This window comes from Lepidochelys kempii, chromosome 2, assembly GCF_965140265.1.
Source record: "Lepidochelys kempii isolate rLepKem1 chromosome 2, rLepKem1.hap2, whole genome shotgun sequence".
Lineage (NCBI taxonomy): Eukaryota > Metazoa > Chordata > Testudines > Cheloniidae > Lepidochelys > Lepidochelys kempii.
Window position 1 is genome coordinate 231,533,608 of NC_133257.1, and position 26,667 is coordinate 231,560,274.

The 26,667-nt window shown below is 40.8% G+C and overlaps 1 protein-coding gene across 1 annotated transcript in view; it reads left to right on the forward strand.

The window, feature by feature from the left end:
• Nucleotides 1-26,667, forward strand: part of MALRD1 (MAM and LDL receptor class A domain containing 1) — a 469,130-nt gene that overhangs the window by 211,060 nt on the left and 231,403 nt on the right. Inside the window, exons 23-26 of the mRNA XM_073334183.1 lie at nt 3,158-3,268; nt 6,100-6,313; nt 13,694-13,941; nt 18,309-18,597. Of these exons, the coding sequence (XP_073190284.1) occupies nt 3,158-3,268; nt 6,100-6,313; nt 13,694-13,941; nt 18,309-18,597 (862 nt within the window). The remainder of the gene's footprint in view (nt 1-3,157; nt 3,269-6,099; nt 6,314-13,693; nt 13,942-18,308; nt 18,598-26,667) is intronic.

Here is a 26,667-nt window from a genome sequence, read left to right on the forward strand (position 1 = left end):
CCCAATAATCACAACGGGGTGGAGAAGCAGAAAAGTTTATTTGAAGCTTCAAAAAGGTACAGGGAGATTTGAATCTCAAATCCTGTACAACAGAGCAGGAAGTTACACAGGCTTTTATACATCCTTTTTCCCAGCATACTTATCCAATAGCAAGCTGCTCCAAGTATCCATATAGCCAGCCAATCCAGTTCCCAGCTAGTTCCCTGATTCTCTGTATCATTTGTTAAACTATACATAAAGCTGCTTTATTCAGCATTGTTCTTCCATATCTCCCCTGTTTGGCCTTGCTTAGTTTCAGGCAGTCTGACTCTGCAACATACTGTTGCAGATTCTCAGCATAACTGCTGTGTGTGCCTTCAGGCGGGGGGGGGCAAGGACACTTGGGCCTAGCACGCAGAGCTGCTGCGAGTGCCTCCAGGCAGGAGGGGGGGGCAAGGACACCGGGGCCTAGTGCGAGGGGGCTTCATCGACACTCGTGGTCTTCCATCCCCTCGAGTTACCTAGTGGCCATGCCCCAGTGTTCCCAACACCACCCTGCTTTGCCTCACACCCTGCTGAGGCCTCACCATTCATCCAGCGATCTACATAGCACGGAGAGAGGAGAGAGCTGGATGCACTAGGGAAAGTGAGTGGGTGTGTGTGTTGGGTGGGGAGAGGGAGGGGCGGGGAATGCCATAGAGAACATAAGCCAGTCTCTACTGATCCCATAGAAAAGGAAATTCAGCCTGAAGCAGAATTATTTTTTCTGTATGACCCGCTTCGCAGGGGAATTCCCATCTATGCAATGAATGAATGCCAGGATGCAGAGGGGTGGGCAGCATTGCAGCTGTGGAAGCACAGGGCCACTGTGAAGATTAAATCTGATCCAAAGCCAATTGAAGTCCTTGGCAACGCTCCAGTTGACATCAGTGGGTGCAGGATAAGACCCTTGGCCCTGGCTTCTTAGTTATCCCCCAAGAACCACACGGATCTCAGGGGATCAACAGAGTTTCAAGGCAGGTCCACAGACGTTTTTGCTGGTGGTGGGGGAAAATCCTGTTTCTTCCCAATGCGCACTCCCTCTCTCCCCCCGCTCCACACACACAGTGTTACTATGTGAAGGAAACTCTGTAAGAACAAACTCAGTTTTCTTCTCCTTGAACTCCCCATCCATCGTTCTTGGGCTGCCACCCAATCCTCTGTCAAGGAGGTGGGCCTCGTGTCTTCTGTTCTGTAGTCCTCAGCCATTATAAGGGAAATCATGGGGCTTCTAAGCCTTTTCTACCTGTAACTGAGATATTTTTCTTTTGTGGAAAGGTTAGAAAAAGAGAAAAGTCATGAATGGGTTATGTTGTGTGAATTTTAAACCATGCCACTAAAACCACTGTCAAAATTCAGGCAAATAAAACCACAGAATAATAACAACTGACACTGAGGTGTTGTGATATTAATTTGTTGCTCTATCATCCTCTCTGAGCTAGTATAACCTGAGTATATATTTATTAAGTACTTCTGTCATACTATTCCTTCCCAGGGCTGTCTATATCTCTTAAGATTGAGTCTTTTCAAAGATTAGAAATTTCTCACATTTTAAAAAAATAAAATAGATATGCTTGGATTTTAATCAGTCATAAAATATGCAAATGTAAGAAAAAAATAAGAAACATCCAAGTCAAATTGTGCTTTTTGAGAAGATCATAGTTATTCTCACATTAGATAACAATGAAAACATGTAGATGTATTATAATGTACATTTCTGTTTTCTCCATTATTTTTTCCTATATCTGAAAGCCATTATTGATGGAGGATATTTGTAGACGCTTTCCTTTCTTGTCACCCCTTATGCTTGGAAAATAATATCCCCATCCTCTGTTTAAAAAAAACCCAAACTTCTGAAACCCCATATGTTCTGTGAAGCATCTCACCATGCACCACTGTGTCTGTCTTGTGTTTTAATGTATTGCACTCTTCCCTCTTGTGTCTCTAGACTGAAAGTTCTTCAGGGCGAGGACCCTGTTATTCATTTGGCACAGCTTACCTGTTGTACAGCATCACATACACTTCTGGGACTACATAAATTTTCAAAAATGCCAGTTTTTCATTAAAGTGAAAAACATCTAGGTCATCCTAGATCTCAAAAATAGGATTATACTGTGAGGGGAAGATGATAAATCCTTGAGAGGAGAGGCAGTTCTGGAAACAGGGGATGTGATGTAGTTTTGTCAGTACTGACTGGAGAGACAGCTTGACACGCTCCATCTACCTGATATTATCAGCTTAGTTCAATTCAGATGCTCAAGAAGTCAGAGAGAAGCACATTTAGGAATGCTGGCTCATGTGGAGAAGTGTCTCCCCAATTCAGTGACTATTCACTGAGGCAAGACATTAGGAGGATATTTTGTGCACCTGCCATTGTCCAAACAGATCAAGTTCTTTGGATTGAGAGGACAAGTTTATTTATGGATAAATGGGATGTTCCCTGTGTAGTTGGGACACCAAAACACTCCTAGAACTACAATGGAATAATCTAATAGACGTATTTCAGAGTGGTAGCCGTGTTAGTCTGTATCAGCAAAAATAACGAGGAGTCCTTGTGGCACCTTAGAGACTAGCTAATTTATTTGGGCATAAGCCAAGCCACTGAATTTGTTAGTCTCTAAGGTGCCACAAGGACTCCTCATTATTTTTGCTGATACAGACTAACATGGCTACCACTCTGAAATACGTCTATTAGATTATTCCATTGTAGTTCTAGGAGTGTTTTGGTGTCCCAACTACACAGGAAACATCCCATTTATCCATAAATAAACTTGTCCTCCCCTATGAACTCTTAGACCTTTTATTATTCTTGCCATTAAGATTATTTTCTTTATTGCATTCATGGGTCCTGAACTTATTGGCTGCTGAGCATCTCTTGTTTGGGGCTGAGTGCTCTCCACTCCTATTCAAGTCAATGGCAACAAAAAGCACTGAACTCAGCATGCACACAGGACCTGCTCAGAACCTGTAGCATCAGGCTTACATACTAGTAGGTCACAATCATGATTATTTTCCACTGATTGTTTTAAAGTGTGGGATGGGGTTAATTTAAGGGCAAAATCTGACTGAAATGACTATATTTATATTAATGAGTTGAGAAAGATTTCATGTGACCTGGAATTCACAATTTCTCTTCCAGGTACTCAGTAAAATTGGTGATGTAACGTCTGTCCTTTGGGTTCAAAGTGGCTACCAAGGTGCTCAGTGGAACAGAGCAGAAGTGTTCTTAGGAATTCGCTCTGATTTTCAGGTTTGTGCTTCTATTTCATATGTCCCCCATTAAGTCAATTCTAGATTTGATTTTAGCTTAATCATTCCCAATTTCACCCTACACACTTTGTAGCTCTTCAGTTCACGTTGGTCTTCTGAATATTAAGAACAAAATCCTCTCCCAGGTCCCCAGACCAAGTATCTCAGCAGGACACTAGTGAAATCTATGAGGGAGGGAAGAGAGGTAACCTAGCCCCTGGAACATCTCCATCGCTGCTACTCCCGCCTACTGAGTGGAGGCCCTGCATACCTTTTCTTAGGTGGAAGGATCCATGTAGCTGCAGAACTTCTCCTAGCCTGAACCTCACTTGTGTGACAGCTTCCCCAAATTCTTTGTCAGATGGGGCACTGCCAGGGCTGGGGATAGGGTCCTAGGTCCCACCCCTGTGTCTCCACACAAACACACACACACCCTCCCTCCTAGGGGTCAGTGTCAAGCACCACACTTAACAATTGAACAACAATTTTAGCTAAACCAGACAAAGCCAGAAGTAGACTCATCATAGGATCTCTGGCAGGTGTTATACAGACTCCCTTGCCCTAATACAGCATACAACACATTCCCACCCCCAACTCCTAGTGCTACACCCACCGACCCTTGTGCCCCACAGCAACGCCCATCCCCCTTGGGTCAGTTCAACATATTCATGCGTTCTGATACTGGCCTGGGTTGTGAGCTCAAGCTGGTGGGTTCTGCTGTGTGGTCTCAGGTGCCTTTTTAGCTCCAGTCTATGCATCTGTCTCTCTTCCCCAGCTCAGCACTGCTGCTCTTTAGCTCTTTCTTTGTTCTCTGTCCAAACCTTCCTGGGCTTGTCCCATACCCCCATCTGTTCATTGGCTCAAACCCTCCCAGGGTGTCCTTGTTGTGGAGTGGCACCTCCCCACCAGCCAATCAGGTTTTCACAGAGCAGTAGGGAGGGGAGAAAGGAAGGGCAGGGTTGGAAAGGTTGGATTTAGATGTGGAGCTCAGAGGGGTGGAGAGTAGGATGAGGAGCTGTGAGGTGGGAAGAGATGGGACAGGCAGAAGGGTTTGGGAGGTACATGGACAGAAGGGTCTGGGCCCATTTGTCAGGTGGGAGTTATCAGGGTTAGGTAAGGGGTCACCGCTCCCAGCCACACACCTCTGCACAAACACCAACACTCTCTTCTTGAGGGTCAGTATTAACCCCTGGAACAAGCACCATGCTTAACAAGAGAACTACAGTTTTATCTAACCAAGGTAAAGCCAGGAGTAGACTTGGGTCGGAATTCTAGCAGGGGTTTACAGACTCCCTTGCTCTTGATACAGAATAAAAGCATAAGAACAGCCATACTGGGTGAGAGCAATTGTCCATCCAGCCCCATATCCTGTCTTCCAACAGTGGCCAATGCCAGATGCTTCAGGGGTAATGAACAGAACAGGTAATCATCATGTGATCCATCCCATGTTCTCCATTCCCAGCTTCTGACAACAGAGGCTAGGGACACCATCCCTGCCCATCCTGGCTAATAGCCATTGATGGACCTATCCTCCATGAATTTATCTAGTTCTTTTTTTTGAACCCTGGACTTTACAACATCCTCTGGCAAAGAGTTCCACAGGTTGACTGTGTATTGTGTGAAGAAATACTTCCTTTTGTTTTAATCCTGCTGCATATTAATACACAGTACATAAACCCTCCTACACCTGGCTAGGCACACACAGACTCTTTGCTCCATGTCAGTGCAACCCTCTGCCCCGCCACAGCCCGTTGGGTCCGTCCAACCTATCTGAGTACTCTGATGCTGGTGTGCGCTGTGAGCTCAAACAGACAGGTCTTGCTTTGTGGTCTCAGCTGTCCTGTCCGCTCCAGGCTGTGGTCTATAAGATTCCCCTTTTTGCAAGCATCAGTGCAGCAGGAGCAGCAGCAGCAGCAGGCTTTCCTCCAAGCACCTCCGAGTTCAGACTCCGCACCCGTGCACTCTGGTGTCTCTGCCTCCGCTCAGTGCTTCTGCCACTGCAAGCACTGCTCTTCCTTTGTTGTCTCTCCAAATCTTCCTGGGTTTATCCCCCATCTGGTCATTAGCTCAAACTCTCCCTGGTGGTCCATACTTTATCCTATGACCTCGTTTTGGAGTTGCACTCCTCAGCCAATCAGGTTTGTGCAGAATAGTGGGGAGAGCGAAAGGGTGGGAAAAAAGGAAGGGGAAGAGGATCATTCTACCCAGTCCTATCCCTGTCTTTCCCTTGTGTAGCAAAACTGTGCTGATTCCACTCCAGAAGGGTCTTCTGTACTCATGGAAGGATTTTGTCCCAAGTGATGTTAATTAATATCTGTGCAGCACTTTTGCAGATATAGCACCATACCATATAAATAGTAAACCTAAGCATTCATGCATTTGGGTTGTGACTGATTCTTATTCATATGTTTATTTAAAGATCTGTCTAAAACATCTGATTTTACACTCTTCAGAATACAAACATAAAAAACCTTCAACACAATTGAAGTCACTGAGAAGTTTGCAACTGATTTCAAGGGGAACAGGATCAGCCCCTTGCTTTCTAACTGTACACTTAATGTATTTTTCTTTTTTGCCCTTTGTTATTGTAGGATTGTGGCTCCTCCAATATCTACAACATCAACCTTTGAGGCATAAACCAGCACTGATTCATGTTTATGCAGCTTATATTTACATCAGTAAGAACTGAGAGCAATATCTAGAACTAAACATTTAGAAGACTTGGGCAACTTGCAGGAAGCATAGATACATCATGTTTTGTGTACCACACATGGCATGTTTCAAGCTTTTATACTTTCCCCTCAATATTTCACTGAAATTTCTCTTTGTTAGATTATTTTCAGGGCAAAACGTGGTGTCAGTTATGTGGGAGATGTGGCAGTGGATGATATTTCCTTTGAAGGTTGTTCCCCTTTGCTGATCCCAGACAGACCCTGCACTTCTGAAGAATTCACATGTGCCAATAAGTATTGCATCCCAAAGGATAATCTGTGTGATTTTGTGAATGACTGCGCTGATAACTCAGATGAGAACCCTAACATTTGCAGTAAGTCTGGTAGTTCCTTACTCTAATTATCAGAAGTAACTGTGCCTGCTGTGAATTGTCAATGCAGCAACGCTATTGGCAGTTCATCAACTAATTGAGGTTAATAATGTAAGTATATTCCTTGGATCGGTGGGTTTTTTCTCTGTTTAATTTGAAAGCATGTCTTGCAAAATAAAATTTGCTGCTCACGAATTTTTCCCAACTTAAATTAATTGAGAGAACCACTCTGCCTTTTAAAATAAACAGAACCAAATCATTGATTTCCACATGAAAAAATAAAAACAAAAAACATGTCAAGCAAAATACATCTGGGATCTTAGGAACCTTGCTTACTTTGATGTTTCAGGAATTGCCAAGTCTCTTAGCTCTTTCATGAATACCAGACAACTTTAGTTTTCAGCAGAAATCAACAAACAGTATCTTCAGTCTAAAATTCAAAAACAGCACTTCATATCAAAAGTGTACTTCTCTAGAGGATTGGATCACACTATACTCTATATCAGTATTGCTGGCAGCCTCTTTTGTCAATAAAATCTTGGTAAATTCAGGCAAATCTGTATTGTTTGGTACACTACAACCAGTTGTTTCTGTAAATGTTATGAACACAGCTCATCAAAAATTAGATTATGACAAAGAAGGGATCATTCAGTAAACATCAGGTCAGTTTCTCAGTTAGAGGAAATCAGTGTAATGCCGTTTAAAATAATTTGAGCTGTGCAGATTTATATCAGCTGAGGATTTGACCCACTGTTTCTGGTTTCTGCACTGACAAACATTTTCTTTGGTTTTCATGAATGGTGATATCAGTGTAGACATACTGGGACTGATTCTGATTTCACACAGCTGTAAACCAGGAGTAGAGTAGATAGAAATTAAAATTTTCAATCTCGTGGAAAATTCTAAGTTCCACATTTGTTTTCATTCTGAATTCAGATAAGTCAAAATATCAATATTTTTTGTAGAACGGAAAGTTCTAAAATATTTGTTTCAGAACAAACAATATTTTGGTTTGCAAATGTCACTTAATTTCAGTATTTTCAACATTCCCAAATTGAAATGTTTTGTTTAATTTGTTGAACCAAATCAAAGCATTTTGTTACAGCTTAAATATCATTGCACTGCTGCAGTGCCTCCTGGTGGTTATAGTTCAGTGCCTCATGTCCTCATTCTTTGTGTGGGTCAGGCTCCCCTGTGAGACTGCATTTCCCATGATGCATTATGATAGTTCAGCCAGATGGGAAACAGTGGTTCATCATGGGAAAAGTGATCCAGCTGGGGAGCCCATTCCATAGAGGAGAGTGGGGACATGAGGCACCTAAGCTACAACTCCCATGAGGCACCAAGGCACCGCAGGCAGACCCAGGTTAATGCTGAACTGATTCAAAACCAAACACTTCAATTCAGTTTGAAAAAGTTAAATGGTTAGATTTTGGTTGGCCCAACCTGAAACTAAGTATTTTGTTTTGATTTTCCTGACAGAAAAGTTGAAACATTTTGGCAAAATTGAAATATTCCCGCAGAATATTTCTTTTGTGGAAATCACATTGTCTATCAAAACAAACAGATCCGAGACACTTGGATGGAACATTCCTAATTTACTCTAAAAAGAAGGAATTCCAATAAAGTCACTGGATGTAAACACTGGAATGGCCCAAATTGAAAGAGCAGGGCCAGAATCAGCCCTAAAGTTTCTATAGCAGTGTTCATTAGACATATGGCCCAATTCCATGCAACTGTTAAATATGTAGAACAAGCTTATGATCCCTTTCCATTGGTTTAGTAACACCTTATTCAAAGAGACATTCAATAAGGGTCTCAGAGTCTGACCCATAGTATCACCATAAAACACAGACTTGGCAAAATGGTCAACTTAACTTAGCTTTACAATTTCTTGTCATTGTACTTTGCAACATATATGTTGCCTGAACAATGTATGTGGTGTTTTGTTTTTTCTAAGTGGTTTTTTTCTTGAATTTAATAGGTGCTAGAGCGTACTAGTGTTTCCTTCCATTTTCTGATACTTTTTCAATGAAAAAATTAGAGAACAGCTAGCTATAATTTGCCAACAAGAGAACAATGGACAGAAATGTCTCCTGTGTGTTCCCCTGTCCCCTGAGGACATTATTTCTGTGACATATTCTAATGTGACTTGCTCTGGTAACAGTGGCTCCAAGCCTCCTTTTCACATCCTCTTCTCTTCACAGCACTGAATGTTAACAGATGAAATTCTTAGAGACTGGAGCTAGAATCTGGAGACTTCAGTTGTTTTTCATGAAATCATCTTTAAAAAAATGCTTTTAAAAATACATAAACTGCAGCCACCTCACTCGTTAAAATCTTGATCACTAAAGTGAACAGCAGATGTGTGCTTCATAGTTTAATTTTCCTTTGAACTAACTGAAGGACCAAGTAGTCAAATCTAATCTTCAGTGTGCAATAAATTGTTGATCAGCTCACTTCTGCTCTCAATAAATTTCTGTGACTCCATAACTTTTAATAGTCCCTTCTTATATTTTAAAATTTGGTTACCAGATCAAAGACATAAGCTTACCAACTACAGGTTAATCAGTACTGCACAAACAGGATGAGACAATGTCTAAAAACATTTATTGAAGAAAGCATTCACCTTTGTGAATACGGTGAAAAGTCAGTTGAAATGGCATATAAAAGTTGTGGCTTGTGTCCTGAGTCTTTATCTTACCTTGGATGATGATAACAAATAAAGATTAGTCTGTTTTTTCAAGGCAAATTTCCCAAAAGAAAAGAACAGAAAAGATGTACCTATATTTCTAATTCTGTGTACTCATTTAAACGGTACAAAATAAGTTATGCATTTGGTTGACTCCATTTCCATTCTAGAGACAGAAATATAAATCAAACCCTAATATTGCTGACTGCTCAAATTTACAGTCTAATAGGTTTTTGTATGGGGGAAAAAATTGGCAGTGAATTTGATAGCAGTGAAAGTGGGGCCTTTATAGCTTGGGTTTGAGCCTACACATAAGGGATATAAGGTAGGCAGATGCTATACAGTCTTCCCCACAAACTTGTCTCTGTGAATGTTAACATGATTTCCTGTGCAATCCCAGTTTCGACTCACAATGGAGACTGCCAAGCATGGTAGATTAGTGGTTTTGTGCTGAAGAAAAGTATCCACGAGGCTATATGCTGAGATCACAAAACTCATTTTGACTCATTCTTTCAGATCACCAGAAGTATCAGATTAGTACATGCTTATGCATTCTGCAATTTATCCTCAAGATTTCGCATCTCTCAGTTCATGGTGAAACTCTTGTTCTGTGTAAACCGGATTTAGGTGGTCATTCTGTCAGTAATACTTGGGACTGATGGTTTTGGATTGGCTGTTGATGTGGCTTGGCAGAAGAAAATTCTCATAAATATGAAACATAAACTTAAGTAAAAAGAAAAGCAATCCAGATATTTGACTTTGATGTTACTTTTTCTGTAAATATTTATGGTTACAAAAGATGTTGGTGCCCATTACCATTACAATACTTAGTTTTATGGTATGTATATCCTATTCAAACCTTCTCATGGACAATAACAAGGGTTTTCTTTTCATGTCATAATCCAGGCTTGACCTAAGGATGATCTTTCTTCAACTGTGAGCTTTTTTCTAGTTTTATGTAATGGTAAAGTCTATCCTAATTTAGCCCAGAAAAGTACTGTTTCCATTTTTTTTCATTCTGTAGTCTGCCTCATAACAGAGAGCCATTAAAGGATACCGCCCTCCCGCTCCCACCCATGACTGTTTGTCACAATTGTTCATTCTGTGGAGCCACCAGAGAAGGATCCCTTTACCAAATGCTAAGCTGCAAATGACTGTTTGAAAAAGACTGCCCCAGAAGTCTTAGGTCTGTGCTGGCTTCTGTGGAGCCCTTAGAGGAGGAAAGTCAGCAGGGTTCAAGTGTAGAAAACCAGAAATTGGTAGTGCTCACCAAGGATGGGAGTGGGGGCAGGAAGCCTGAAGGGTATGCTGATTCAGCACATCTGTTTAGTAGCTTTCAGTAATGGGCTTTTATGGATCCCTGGCTATAACTCTAGATACCACTGCCTCCCCTGAATGCAGAGAGCCAGACTGCTTCAGAAATTTGTGATTTTACACCTTTCTGCTCCAGACTGGGGGAATCTGGCCCATAATCTCTGCAAAATCCATGATGACCCAAAACATTAACAGAGCAATATTGCAAGGCAATACCCACAAAGACAGTTAATGTAACAGTGCTCTAAAAGATGATGCTTCTGAGACACTATTGCTAGTATGTTGTTCAGTATGTGAATCCGTCTTGTGGATAAAGGATTTACTTTTGTACAGAGGTGTGTCTTGTCACAAAGGGAGTTTTTGTTTACAACACTTTACAGAGGATGGATTTTTTAACTTTGGATATTTGTGCTGGAAAGCAGATCAGGTACTACAAGTGTTACCGGGCAGACTAAGGCTACTCTGAGGACAGTCAGCTCTTTCAAATATCTGGGAATTATCCCTGCAGATTGCTGCTGAAAGAATGATCAGGGCACAGCTTTTATCAGGCATCTAATATGTTAAGCACTGGTCATTCTATAGCTGATTAAATTTGTCACAGCTATTGTTCTTCAAATATTGTAATATGTTGGAGTGTATCATTAGTACTGCTTTGTTAGTGTAATTACACAGGAGTATAATAACCACAGAATGATGTCATCACAGCAGAATATATTGCAGCATTATTACAACAGTGTTAGGAAACTGCAGGCATCTTTATTGTACACTGAGGCTTACTGTGCACCAGAGGGGATCTCTGAACCAGCTCTGAATAAGCTGATGTGGAAGTGCCTACAGGAAGTAGGCTAAAAGCAGGATACATGTTTACTGTATGCATATCCTTCTGAAAGAGACTCAGAAGGGCAGCAGTGTTTTTCTGAGCCCAGAGGCTGGACAAGTGCCACTGGAGGGGCTGCACAGCCACCCTCTGACCTGCCTTTGGAGTTGGGTGAAATGACTTCCATTTCTATTCTCTCCCACAGTGAATTCCCTACCAAATCCTGGTAACTTGGTGTCCCACTGTGTTTGTAGGAATGAATTTCACCCTAAGAAAACAATACTTCTGTCAATTTAGTAAATGAATTGTTAGGGCCCAGATTGCACCTGGCTCTTTGTCCAGGAGGGAAATAAAACCCCCACCCCTGTGAAGTGTCCCCACATCTTAGTTCAGAGGCTGGGGAGGAGAGCAGGGCTTAGAACCTGGTACCACCCTCCCAACATGAAACATGTGGGTGGAGAGGCCCAGGAAGTAGGTGGAACCTTGGCTGTAAGTTTCCTGGGTAAGGGTGCAGTTTTGGGAAGAGAAGATCTGCACACCTTGTCTGATAAAGAGAGACCTTGTTGCTCATAAGTAAAGTAGTTTTGTGAAAAGGAATATGGCAGTATCACTAAGCAGTTCAACTGTAATCTGAGTTTTTAGTTTTCTACTCCATTTTTACTAGAAGAATGACCTATTTCAAATTGCTTCATTATATATATATATATATGCTTCGGGGCCTTTATTATATATATAATACCTATATATATATATATATATAATAAAGGCCCCGAAGCTTTAATTTACATTGAAATGCTGGCAAAACAATCATCATAGAGCTTCTCCAAAGCATCTTGCTCGTTACTTTTGCCAGCTAACAATATACTTCAGAATTAAGTTTTCATTTCCCCAGTTGTAAGATTGAAATTGTAATTTTTCAGAAATTCTCAGACTAGAAAGGGACATTAGCTTAGAAATAGGTTAGCTTTTGCTCTATTTAATTACCTCTTTTGATACAGATGTTTCATGTAGGTCATGTGGGGCCAATATAATTTTGATCACATACATAACATTCCTAATATAAAATAGTTTATTTCCTAATTATTCAACTGTTGTCAAACTGATTAACTAGCTAATTCGCTAGCCCTGTTCCGTTACTCCAGAAGCAACAGGTTGGCTATGTCTTTATATCTCTTGGTTCACAGTTCAACATAGAGGTACTTGCTAAAGGGGATTTTACATACAATATGTGCAGCATTAGTTGGTATATTAAATATCAGTATAGTTTCAGGTGCTGATTCAGAAAAACATGCTTCTATATGAAAGAAGCTTGAGCATGTACATAAGTGCTTTACTAAAGAGAGATGGATTTAGCAAGTGTGGGAGTCTTAAAACTCAATGAAATGAACAGGGACAGACATAGTGGCTGCAGTAGCCTTATGAATTTTGTTGGCCAGTTACTCATAACTCAAAGTTATTATTATGTTTTGAATGACTATGTGCTAATCCTTTTAGCACAACATAGACTTTTTAGTTATTATTATTAGTCTACACTATATTCACAAACAAAAATTGTCAGGAAAATAAACACATTTTGCTTGAATTTTCATTGATAATTTTTGAGTTTTCCTTGCTTCTTTTTCACAGACAGTTACATTTCCAGTAGAGAAATTTTGGGAGTGTTTGGCCATGTTGTTTTGGGGCAAGCCCGTCTCTAGGGCTTGAAGAATTGTTGGCCTCTCTCCTGAGACTTCTAAACAGATGGCACTTAAATACAGCTACCTTTTAGATGTTGAACTTTATCAGACCTCTGAAAAGGCTCAGGTTCTGTTTGTACTTTAAGAGAAGGCCTTTGGGAGTTCTTCTTTTGTCAAACCAAATGAGCCATCCTGATTTAAGAATTTAGCTTCAAAATATGTTCTTTCCAGCAACAACAAGAGGAATTATTTGTGGTTTAATCCAAACCCTACTGAAGTAAATACAAAAATGACCATTAACTTTAGTGAGCTTTGGTTCAGGTTTGTAATTATCAGCAAATTATAAGAAAATCTAGCTAAAACTCTTAGAATATTGTAATTCTGTCAACATAAATTTATAAGAATATCTGACTTAAAATGTTGATCAATTTAGCACTTTACAAAAATCTAAGTATTTGAAACTTGTGAAACAACTGTACAGGAAGTATCAAACATGCATTTTATACATATACATATAATCAGACTTTGACAGCTTTATGTATAGACATAAAATAATGTTCAGTTATAAGCATCTCGATTTGCATATTGCCCATTAAAATGTGTGTGTTAATTCTTACTGAGAGCAAATGGTTAGAGAAAATAAGCTAGAATTAAAGGACAGAGGCTGTTTGGTAATCAGAAATCCTTTTAAAATTATCTAATTATCAGCTGTCTTTTTATGATAGTATACCAACCACTTGTCTATTAAAAAGACTCATTAATAAAACAAGTCCATGTTTTTGTCTTTGTGAGGATGTAGATAAATCACTTGTTTGTCTATTTGGTTATAAGCTGGTTCTTTGGATCTACCCATATTTTTACACAGTATATTTTATTTTTCTCAGGTACATCCATGGGGCACTGTGATTTTGAATTTGATCTTTGTGCCTGGGAGCAGGATCAGAATGATGACTTTGATTGGAATCTAAGAACTGGCAGCATCCTGAAATCTGGCCCTGGACCAGCTGCTGATCATACCTTGCAAGGGCCATCTGGTCATTACATCTTCATAAAGAGCTCATTCCCTCAGTTGCCGGAGCAGAAGGCCAGGATTTTCAGTCCCAAGCTAAGCAGAAGGAGCAAAAACTGCAAGGTATGTCAAAGCATAATACTGGGAGGTCTGAGCTTGATTTGTAGAATGCTACAAAGTAATAATCACTAATGTGACAGATAATCAGTAACATGTTTCTTAAAGAGTGTTCTACAGACATTATGATCCTGATCCTGTGTTGACCTTGAAACCAATTACCAAACAAACATTTTGTTTCTTACAGTGCAGAATATCAAAGAAGAATGACTTCTGTTGATAAATTAAGTACTCTGGCAAATTTGGAAGTAGTCAGTAGTAGAAGCAGATATTGTCTATTCAGTGGGTGTCTTAGAAAAAGCTTATGTAACAAAAGCACTGAAAACCCTGCATATATCTGCTTTGTGCTTTAATGGAGAAATTGAATAGAGGTACATTAACAACTGGATACAAGGGAGTGTAACTGGAAATGGACGAATACATGATAAGATTCTTCTCACTGATCTATCAGAAACTAGGGAAGAGTAAAGTTTTATTTGTTGAAGTGCTACAGCACATTTTTGTCATTGGTCCCAAAGATAGCCTGGTAGACATTTGGAAAAAATGGACGGAAAGGCTGTCTAGTTTCAGTGCATCCTCTGCCTTCTTTGCTAAACTGCTGTTTTGTATCTTCTTAACCCAGTGGCTTAAAACAGATATGCCTGTGGCTCCTGCAGTCACAGTACACTAGAAAGGGATTTCTGGAATTTTGGGGGGGAAATGTTTTTATAGTATTACTTGCTCTATTTATATACTGTACTTTTCCATTCATTTACTCCTGTTTTCTACAATTTATAAGGTTTTACAATGTGCAGATAAATGGGGTTGTCACATGACTGATTAACGTAGCCTATTAAAAGAGGGTTATTAAAGCATTCTTGCTAACCTAATTGGTAATGCATGCATAACACATCCACTTACCTATTTAAATAATAAACCCTACACCCGAATCAAACCTAAATATTGCCAACTCTATGTATTTTCACTAGAAAAAATAATTTTGTTTACCATTGTCTTTCCTTCTTCCTCCTCCAGTATTTAACTCCTGCCTTCTTTCATGCACCCAAACTTGCACACATGAGCATGCATGCATAAAACTACTGGAGGAATAAGGATCTGAGGCCTTTGTAAGAAATATTTTTATGAGACATTCAAAGGAGGAGGCAATGGAAGTTTGAAGGCACAGCTGGGAAGGGGTTTCCAGGCATAGAGGGTGGTGTTGAAGAAGGCCAAGATAAAAGACAGGAGATTAAGGGGTAAAGTTAATTTAGCATTTTGGGTGGAGTAAAGACAAGGTGAAAGATAAAAGGAGATGTGGGCAGAGGTAAGAGAAGCCTAAGTTGTGTACAGCCCTGAAAGTTAGAGGAAGGAATCTAGTGAATCTTGAGTTTAAAAGCGAGCATTCAGGAAATATAATTTCAATTCATAAATGCAAGATAGAGTAAATCACTGTTAGCATGTAAATATCTACCCAGCTTACTAGTAGAAGTGTCAGCCTTTTCAATTTATCCATTTACATGTACACCTGCTCAGCAGTTCTTTGCTGTTCTGATCTCAAGACAACCGCCCCTCCTCCCCCCATCACCTTGAAGTATCTCCACTACTAATTATATGGCTGAAATTCTTAATCCATCCTCATACAGGAACTTGAGTTCCAGTCCCTTGATCGAAGACAATACCAGTGCCTGCCTGGTTGCACAAATTTTATCTTTTTTTTTTTCATTTTAACCTGTAAAAGAGGGTGTTTCATTTTTATATTCGAATTTTGCGGTGATTCATTCTGTTTTGCTGATTTACACCAATACAGCTACTTTATCTTAGTTTGATTCCATATAGAAACTAGACATGTCAGGAGAGTAACTATCAGAAATCTTCTTGATGCTGACAATTTAAATTTGATTTTTAAAGAGCCTTTGATTTGAGCTGATTGAGATCCTCTGAGTGTACAGATGCAGAGCTACTCTTTGGATTAGACTGCCTCAGTTCCAAACACATTTCTAAATAGATTTACTGAATTTTCAAATGGAACCTCAGCTCAAACTTTAACCCCTTACTCAGGTAGTTCATATAGAAAAAGAGAAGTAATAGTGATTTGGGGAATTTACTTTTAACAGTTTTGGTTGGTTTGATGTTTTCCAGATCACTTTATTTCACTTTCTCTATCTTGTCAAATCCCAAACCCTTTATAGATAAGAAATTCAGGAAATGTTAAACAAAAATGATTAGATTTTATTATACTAATACAACATGAGTAAATCAGTTTGTCAATAGAGAAAAAATAAACTAACCATTAAACATTTAACTTGGAAATTCTGGGCCATGAACTTATGTTTTCAAATCAGTTTCCTAACAGCCTTCTGAAAAAAGATATATTGAAAAAAAATCTTCCCCCATATTGGAAGATGTCTCTGTCTAAATCCTCTTTCATTATGCTCTCAGACTCATAGTCCCACTCCTTTTAACATCTATGTGTAAACAATAAAATATGCTTTGAAGAAATATAGAATAACTAATGATAAATGGTCCATTGTATGAATATTGATTTCTACTGTATATTAAGTGCCAAAAGAATGGAGGAGGGTCACAGCAGGCAACAATTAGCTTTTTCATGAATAAATGTGTTTATCAGGTATTTGGAAATGCCTTTAATCTTTAGGCAGAAGACCTTTTTCCCATTTTGAAACAGTCAAAACCAGGTTTGACACTTTTCAAGCACTTTTTTGAACATCTCTGCAGTTTTGAAGTTTCCTTTTATACAAGTTCTTCAAGAGAACTCAGGTTTGAATCATATTGGCATGCACACATGGCTGGCTGGCTTTGTAAACTGTAGCCAACTGTATTTTGATGCTCAGAAGTGCTGGTGAGCATCAGTGGCTGAGAGGCAAAGTAGACATGGAATGGAATAAAGAATATAATGAAATAAGGATGATAAAATCTTGTGTTTCACAGGGTACATTGATTGCTTGCAGGGATCAGGAGGGTTCTCTCTCATGCACAGAATTGCATATTTAGCTACATATATATTACGATGGGAATGGGGATACCATTTACAGTTGATGCTACCGCGAGATTCAGATTCCAATCTCAGTTGACCAGTGTATTCATCTGATATACAAAATCTTATGTTCCACAAAAAATACCTGTTTCAAGGCCCAGGACTGCACCAGTGTAGATACATTTTCTTGTTTCTTAGCAATGAAGATGAGTTGACATTCCTTGGAGTCGGTGCAGAAGCTACTTAAGTATACACATTAGAGCCATAGCAAAACTCCAATTGACTTCAATGCACTCACCGTTTCAACTACAGAAGATATGCAAATTGCTAAATGTAAGAGGAGGCAGAAGGCAAGGGGAAAAAAAAGTGTGGTTAAAAGGCAAGATATAGTTGAGCTAAAACAGTATCCTTCAAAAAGTAGAAAGTGATACTAATAGAAAGGAACACAACTTTATGATAGGTATTCTATGTAATCGGTCATTAAAATAAGTTGGACTATGGAGAACTGAAGGATAGTGAGAGTTGAGTCTACGTTTTGTCAAGTGCCAAGATGATCCCATAAATTATAGACCATCAAGTTTTACTTCAGTACCAGGATATTAGTTGAAAATATCGAACTCATAGTTGTAATTTATTTTAAGGAGTCTTTGATAAATCCATCACAAGAGCCTGTTAAGGAGACTAAGTAGTCTTGGAGTGAGAGGTAAAATTCTGTCATGGACTAGAATCTGGTTGAAAGAGAACAAAGTATAAGAATAAATGCTTCACAGGCGATGAAGAACCCTTCACTGTGGTTCTTCCTTGTACTTTATCTACTGTTATCCTACTTGAGCACAGTCGTCATGTTCAATATTCTGTTTGTCGCTTTTTACTTATGAGTCCTTCTATTTTCCCTACTGTCTCTTGGTAGAAGCTCACTCTGAAGCAATCATACTAGGGTAGGAAAGAGCTCTGTGCAGGTGAGGCACTTCAGAGTCCAGCAACAACACCATAATTAGCCTGAGAAGAGTCACACTTGAGTGATTCAAGATACTCCGCATATGCTAACGGACATTGTTTATACATTGCTCCCTGCCTCTGCTGTGTCATCAGTTTTCAGAGTTTTAAATTTAAATGTGAAATTTGCTCAGAAGCAGTCTACCAGCAGCTCTATAAGGCCTGAAATGTTGGCTTCCAAAATAGCTTTCATTAGTTTACTGAAGGAATAGTTCTACAGATTACTATTAATGATATTTTTCCTTGTGTTTAATTAAAACCCTGGATAATAAATGATTTACCAATTTTGATGCTCTTCTGAGAACTGAGGATGCTTCTGTAGTGAAAATTTGGGATAATTATAATGACAGAGTATACATAATTTTCTCTACTGAGTATTTAATGTCATTACTCTTGGTTGCAGATATTATTTTATTACCATATGCATGGTGTGAACATTGGATCATTAACCATCTATCAGGTGACAGCATCAAACCAAGACAAAATCCTACTCCACCTAACTGGAAACCAGGGAAACTTCTGGCAGAGAAAACTGGTGCTTCTGGATGCAGATGAGGACTTTCAGATTACCTTTGAAGGGCAAGTTGGGAAAGGCTACAGGGGCGACATAGCACTTGATGACATCACATTCACCAAGGAATGTTTGCCATCACCTGACTTATCAGCAGAACCCACAGCACCGCCTTCAACAGGTATTAAATAGACTTCCCAGAATCTGATGCTGTGAAATTGCTCAGAGTAGCAAACAAGCCTTGCTTTGATTTTTCTGTTTGGGTTTTTTTAATGGTCAGAAATGAATATAATTTGATGTAGCTCTTTAGTATGTTGACTAAAGTATTGCGTAGAAGAGCTGTTTGGAAAAGTAAATCACTGATCCTGAATCTGCATGACATACTCATCTTGAGCAGGACAAACTCACAGGAGTGGTCCCATTTAAGTCAGCGGGGCTATTCACTTGAAAAATCAAGTGTGAAAGGACAAAGAGTGCAAGGGGCTTGCTTCCCTAGACCCATATGCAAAGAGTGGGCAGAATGCCAATGGGGAGTATAGGTACAGCTCCCTGCTAGCACCTCCCTGGTACATGTGAGACAAGAGGAAGAGGGCAAACCCCACTCCCTGCACACGTGCCAGAAGAACTGTTGCAAGGGTGACAGAGCTGCTACTCCACCATATGCTCCCACTGTAATTAGTGTGCCACCAATCAACACGCAGCTTCCAGCATGAACTGAAATTTAAGTCAGACACTAACCCTTAATTTTCATCAATTTTGATTGAGAGTGATTCATAGCCAGTGTGTCAGGAAAAGCTCTTCCAGTTTTTTAGACAGCTTTTGGCAGCTAAGCTCTCAGATGGAATCTATGAATATGCAGCTCTCATTGGGATTTCTGCCATGGCTTGAGGGCGGTATAGGACTCTCAGGATTTTGTATCTTTTGAAGGGAAGGCGTTTATAATGGGTTTCCATTGAATTGGGAGCCTGTTATTTTCCTAAATCTGTTTTCAGAAAGCCTTGTTGAGACAGTGAATTGGGATACAATAAGCTGTAATTCTTATTTTATTGATCTTTTGTTTCACATTTGTTCTTTCCATAAGCATAGTAGTTACCATCAAATTATATAACTACTTGAAAATTATGACAAACAGTTTAAAACAGTCTAGGCTTGGCTGTTGCAGAAACTCTATACTTTTCATAGAGAATGGTATTTTTCTAATGGTTGATGGTTTGGATTCGCTTTCCTCTTTCTTCTCTTTGGGGTGAGGAAACATTTTTCTTTCTAAAAGGCCCTGTGATTCTGATCTTCAGCATAATATCCATACTAGAGCTGGTCAGAATTCTCTAGATTAAATGAAATATCAAAATATCCTGTTTTGCTGAGACATATTGGTTTCAATGAAGTTTTCATCGGGGTTTGGGGGTGAGACAGGAGACACTCTGTAGCCTGAGGGTGAGAGCATTAGCCTGGGATTCTGCCTGTGTCAGAGCAGAGAGTTTCATCCTGTATCACTCTGACTCCAAGACAGCAGGGACTTGAACCTTGGTCTCCCAGATCTCAGCCAGTGCCCTAGCCAGACACGAACACACTCTTGCTTCCTGAATCAAAAAGCTCAGGTTTCAAGCTAAAAACTACTGACAATTTGTTTTTTACAAATATGGTCAAAATGTTTTGATTGTGTTCCAATGGAAGATGAAAGCGATTTTGAAATCTCAAATGTTGCTGCAAAACAGAACTGTCATCCTCCAGTCATCTCTAATTTGTATCTCTCTTACTGTCCCCTTCCCTATATATATATAGTTCATGCTAACTGCCATGGGTTCTGTGGACACAATGACAGAGTGGCTAGCATTATCAATGACTGAGATTGGTTGCAATGAGATAGTAATTGCCATTAGGTACAGAAAGATGGTAGTTGACATTTGCCATTACTCCATAGGGTTCACTGAAATCATATGACCTCTGATGCAACATCAACAACAAATTAATTGGAACAAAAGATGTAAAATGTAGTTGTTTCTGTTAAACTGGATTGGACCATTAACAACCATTAGGAAAGTTCTTTGTTTCTCTTCATGAAGGTATTCTATTCCGTTTACCTACACAATCATTTTGAAAATTACAGATGGCACGTGTACAAAAATTCTGTTACTTTCTATCTCCCCAGGCTGAGACAGAACTGGTCAAAATTCTCCAACATTTTTGATTGTGCAAGTAATTTTTTAATTTAAACTTTGATTGGGTGGGGAAACAAACACAACTCAGACATATTTACAGAAATTATTTTAACATTTTTCATCCATATCTAGGCTGCAATAACTTCTACAAAGCAACTATACACAAAAAGATGAGAGATTAGGGCCAGGGTGTGGAACAAAATGACTCCTGTCAGTTAGGGGCTGAGGGTGAGCCCTTGGAAGCTATGGCATCAACCTGCCACTTGACTGCCTGGTGACAGGAGGAAATCTTAAATCACAATGACTCTATGGTCCCTTGCTTAAAGGCCCATCCTAATTGTCACTCAGTTGTGGAGATTCTGTTACCCACACCAGGAAGTCTGGGGAGATGCCTCCTCCTCCTCCTCCCCCAGTGTCACTTCCCAGTGCTCCCATGACCACTCCTGGTGGTAGCAGGCAGGTCATGGACTCTGCACCGGGGAGAGGTAGATTGGGTTTTCTGGTAAAGTTAATTGAGTGGAATTTTGGGGAGAGATTTTTCCTGGTTCTACCTTAGACTTCTTGTGTGTGAACTTTGATATTTACTTAATCTCTTTTGTCTCTGTTCCCAATCAGTAAAATTAAGGTATTGTGTTAAGAGTATTGAGTAAAAGAAAGTTAAGAAAGAGTATTGTGTTAAGAGTATTGTGAGGAGTCCATTAATTTGTTTGAGGTGCACAGACACTACACTGATCAATACCATGGAAAAGCCTATAGAAACACAGAAACTCACTATGTGGCTGCTGCTAAAGGATGGTTTTCGTCTTCAGAATTTCATTTACCACACTTTAGGCACTGAGTCAAGCTGGGCTTGAAACTCCATCTTGCACAGTGCATTCAGGTCAGAATTTGTCCCAGGGTGTGCAATGCTTTCAAAATATATCCTTAATACCTCATCAAATCCTTACAATCCATGCCATTCACTGCTCACTTCAGTCACAGCCCAGACTCCGTGGCCTTCATTACAGACAAGATCAATACTTGAAAAGTAAAAAACCTGATACTAGTTTGGCCCCAAGAAGTGCATTTGCTGAGGTTTCTAATTCTGTACTCTCTGGTGTTTCTGGACCTGCTGCATTTACAGTAGATGCGAGTCCCTGTGGCAACATTTGAAACTTTAAAAACTTTGCTTTTGATGGTGAAAGGCTGTTCAAAAATACTTCTATCAAACAAAAGTTATTAAAGCCTAAGAAAAAGTCATGAGGGACCCATTCCTTTGTATGATATATCCAGGATGTAATGGGTACAACTTCAGATGTTCACAGCAATTTCAAAGTAACAGTATGGGGTGTTAAGATTCATCTTAGCTGACATTATGTTTAGAGTTTATGTAAATATATTTGCGTTTTCTCACCTACAGAATTTCCATTTATCCTGATCAGAGATTTAAACTCTGATTTCCAAAGGTCCCAGGCTAGACCTGCTATTAAGCCATGCTTTTTGCTGCATTATGGACAGTTATGGGGATGGAATTAGTTGCAGGGATTTGGACCCATTGATACCCGTTGATGCTGGGCAGAGGGAAACAAAGCAGCACCTGAAACTGTGCAATTGGGATGAACCAAGACTGAGGCATTTAGTCTTGTTTCCATAAGTTTAATTTTATAAAGACCATGGTGTGTTGTCTGTGTATGCAAAGAATGCATTGCAGGCCCCAGGACTTTCTGGCCTCCAAATGCACATGGAGGATGCCATTTGATAGAACAGGAGGAGAGTTGCTCCACCTCGGAGACTGCTAACAGAAACAGGGCGACTGAGAAAGACAATCACAGGCGTCATCACTCCTGACGCTGCATGGACCAGCTGCAAAGCAGTACACCCCAAGAGGAGGGGCTGGTGATAGACCCACTAAGGGGCAATAGAACCCCACAGACCAAGCTCATAGAGCTGACTCCAGAAGACTGTCTGAAAAGCAGGCCACCTTTGCCTTTTTTTTCCTCCCAATTCCTCTCTCTCATAAGGGAAAGAACCTCTCTTTTGTCTGTTCGTTTGAGAACGCCTCATGTGCTGCAAACTGGAGTGGGAGGGAGGACAGTATAGATGACAGGCAAGGGGGTGGAGGGGGCCCCTGTTCCCCACATGTCAATACCTGGAGACAGATAGTTACAGCGGCTAATTTTAAAAGAGAACAGAGGTATAATTCTATAACAAGGTACTAGTCTTCTAAGTATTTAAACTCTGTATTTCCCGTTGCTGTTTCTCTCCTTGGTAAATATGCAGTAATATTTAAAGGATGGAGGAGAGAGTTTGACAACTCAAAAAAAAAAAGTCATTTTGAAAGCATTGTCATGGACTGCTGATTAACTGCCTGTCCGCATGGCGCTGCTTAGCAGCCATCCCAGATTGGCAAGTCAGAGAGCTGCTTAGAGTGTTGAGGCTCAGAAACAATCAAGCCTCATTTCAGGGCACTGCTTATCACCTCTTCACTGTATGAATAATGATGGCTATTGTAGTATCTGGAGCTGTTCACACTCTACAATGGTAGCCTGTGTAGGAAGGCAACACTACTTACTCCTTCCATTGTGGCTTTCTTTGCTGTGGGCTGGATTTGAAATGTACAGTCTGCCTTGGGTAAGGGGCAGCACATAGCTGCAGCACTTCTGGAGCAGCCCTGGAAAAGGCTCCCCTGCTCTGCCTTTGCTCTGCCTTTGCTCTGGAGCGTTCGTCCCCTTTTCTGGAGTAGCCTACTCCCCACTATGTGCCTGGCCAGTTCAAGAGGAGACTGGGGGGAGTTGAGCTAAGGTTCTTCCCGTAGTTCATCCCTCTCTGCCCTTTTGCTCACAGGGAGACTATCCAGTGCGTGGTGAGTGTGCCCCATTACACTCCTAAATCCAAGTCAATATACTCACCCTTCTTAGCATGGTAAGGAGGCCTAATGGCCAAAGTCACTGTACTCTCCCCTAATAGCTGGGCAATGCAGTCCAATGGCCAGAGCCAATAGATTTGCCCCTCTTAACAGGGCAGTAACGTCTAGTGGCTACAGTCAGAAAATTTGCCTCTGTCAGCAGAGCAGTAAGGCCTAATGGCAACAGTCAGTAAATTTACCCCAGTGAGACAGCAGTAAGGCCTAGCGGCCAGAGTCCATAGGTTCACCCCCCATAGCAGGGAAGTAAGGCCTAGTGGCCAGTCAGTAAATTCACCCTGGTGAGACAGGACAGTAAGACCAAGCAGCCAGAGTCAGTCAGGATGGGGGCTGCCACACACAAGAAAGGGGGGTGGCAGCCTGGGTAGGGGGTCCAGGCCCTCCCTCTCTACCAGACCCCAGCCCAGGGCAGGGGCATGTGCTACTGAGTCAGTGGGTGGGGTAGGGGGTCTGACCAAACCACACTGGCTCAAAATTCCAGTTCACTAGCTGGGCCCCTATCAAATTCCCCTGGGCTGTTTCTTACCATCATTCTTGCTGCCACGGTCTGGGCATCTCATTTATCTCCCAGTTCCCTGGTCTGAAAGTCCCCTGTGACTCTGGACTCAGCAAGGTCTCCATAGATACCTTGGAGTCTACCTGGGTTGCAGCATCTCCAGTTCCCATGGCCTCAGGCTTTGGCTGATCCTTGGCTGGAGACAGCAGCATACATCCTTCCTCCCCAGCAGTCAGCCACAACTGAGCTGAGCTGCTCCCTTTTATACCAGTGCACTTGGAGCATGCCTAGTAGAGTGAAGGGGGCCTGGTTTCCTCAGCCCACAGTGTAGGCACCGTGTCACAGGGCCATATCAGGCAAGTGTCCCCTGTTATCTTTCCACTATAGCTGGGCTGAGTAGGGGAGGTCAGTAGAGGTCACTCCCCTGCACAGACAAATAATGGCTGCAGAAAAGGTGTGAGGACCTTTCCATTTTATTAAATTTGGTGGAATTTCCATTTGGTGAAATATTAATAGATCTTAGAGTTAGAGTGACCCATTTTGCATTTTCCTCTATTAATTGTTATTATTATTATTTATTTGTGTTACCGTAGTGCCTAGGCACCCTAGTCATAGACCAGGACCCCATTGTGCTAGGCACTGTACAGACGCAGAACAAAAAGGCGTTCCCTTCCCCAAAGAGCTTATAAAATGGCAAGACAAGATGGGGAAGAACAAGTAAACAATGAAACAGTATTGGGCAGCTTAACCAATGGTGGTCTCTGTGCACCAGCAGCCTAACTGTTGTCAAGTTTTTCATATACATCATAGGAAAGAGTTTAGAGGAGGAATTGAAAGTGGATAATGAGGTAGTTTTCGGGATGTTCATTGGAGCTCCTCCCAAGCTTGTGGAGTAGCAGGGGAAAAAGCAGAAAGGTGCTTATCTGAAAATTTAACAAATAGGCAATGGAAGCTGGCATCATAGGCCAATCAGAGGCAAGCATTGACACCTCAGTTGTGACTGAAAGATGATAGATGAATAGCGGAGATTGACTATGAAGAGCTATGTAAGTGAATACAAGCAGCTTATGTTAGATACAATAGAGAAGGGGAAACCAGTAGAGGAATGCAAAGAGAGAGATGACATGGTCAAAGTGACAGGCTAGGAAAATTATTCTGAATGGGTAGGAGTAGGGCAAAGTTGCATTTGTCAAGGCCAGAGAGAGAGAGAGATGTTGCCATAATCAAGATGCAAGATAATGAGAACCTGGACAAGAGTTTTAGCAATGTGGATGGATAGGAAAGGTAATCTCTTAGAGATATTATGCAGAGAAAATGGGCAAGAATTAGATATAGCCTGGATGTGAGGACCAAGCAAGAGGTCTGAGTCAAAGATGATGCATAAATTATGGGCCTCAATGACAGGAAGGATCATGATGCCATCCACCGTGATCAAGAAAGGAGGGAGTGGAGAGGTCTTTGGGGAGAAGATTAGGTGCTCTGTTTTAGCCATGTTGAGCTTGAGCTGGCAGCTAGACATCCACAAGGAGAGGTCAGAGAGACAGACTGAGATTTTAATTTGAACAGAAGGAGACTGATCTGAAGTAGAGAACTAGAACTGTGAACCATCTGCATAGTGATGGTGGTGGAATTTATCTGTGTAGATGAGCTCATCCAGAGTTAAGGTAGAGAGGGAGAAAAGAAGGGAACCCCCATAGAGAGTTGGAGGAGAGATGAGGAGGATCCTCTGAAGGACATGCTGAAAGAGCTATTAGAGATGTAAGAGGAGAACCAGGACAGAGACACAGAAGCCCAGGGAGGACAGGATTTCAAGAAGAGGAACCAAAGGTGATAGTGCCAAAGGTGGCTGACAGGTCAAGGAGGATGAGGATGGAGTACTGATACAGAGCTTTAGCTAGAAAGAGGTCAATAGAGACTTTGGCAAGAGCAGTTTCAGGACAATGCAAGGGTTGAAAACTGGATTGGAGAGGGCCTAGGACTGATTTGGAGGAGAGAAGCTCCAGAACGCAATTGTAAACAGCTCATCTCTCTTTCATCTCTAAACTCATTGAATGGGGTGGGTTTTTTTAAGGTGGGAGAGATTAAAGCATGTTTGTATTGTGAGGGAACAAGCCAGAGGAGAGTGAGAGGTTAAGGAGAAGAGTAAGGTAGGGAATGAGGGTGAGCACAAGGGAGATCAGAATAAGGAAGAGAATGGGGTCACTGGAACAAGTGGAGAAGTTAAAGGGGGAAAGCAGATGAGAAACTTCTACAACAGTGAGAAGGAGGAGAGAGTTGTAAGGGGAGAAAGGAGAAGTGTATCTAGCATTCTTACCTTGACTAGGCTACAGTTCAACATTGACTTGGCTATAATTGTAGTCGGGAAGGTGTGTAGGATCACTATTTAATGTAATATTTGTATTTATTTGAACATAGCCATGGATGTGCATGACACTTTACAGACATAACACGGTAGGTCCCCATCTCAAAGAGCTTATAATCTATGACAAAACAGTAGGGGGGATGACATCACCCATGTGGGGAGAAGATAAAGGAAGGATGAGTGTTACAAAATATGAGCTTGTGAGGCTATTTTTGTATGCAATTTTATGCACAACATTCATTCTTATTTCATTGATTCACGGATGGGAGTCATCATTGTAAAAGTAATAAGACACCAAAGATTTATATTACAGTGTTTGGTGATTAGTGTTT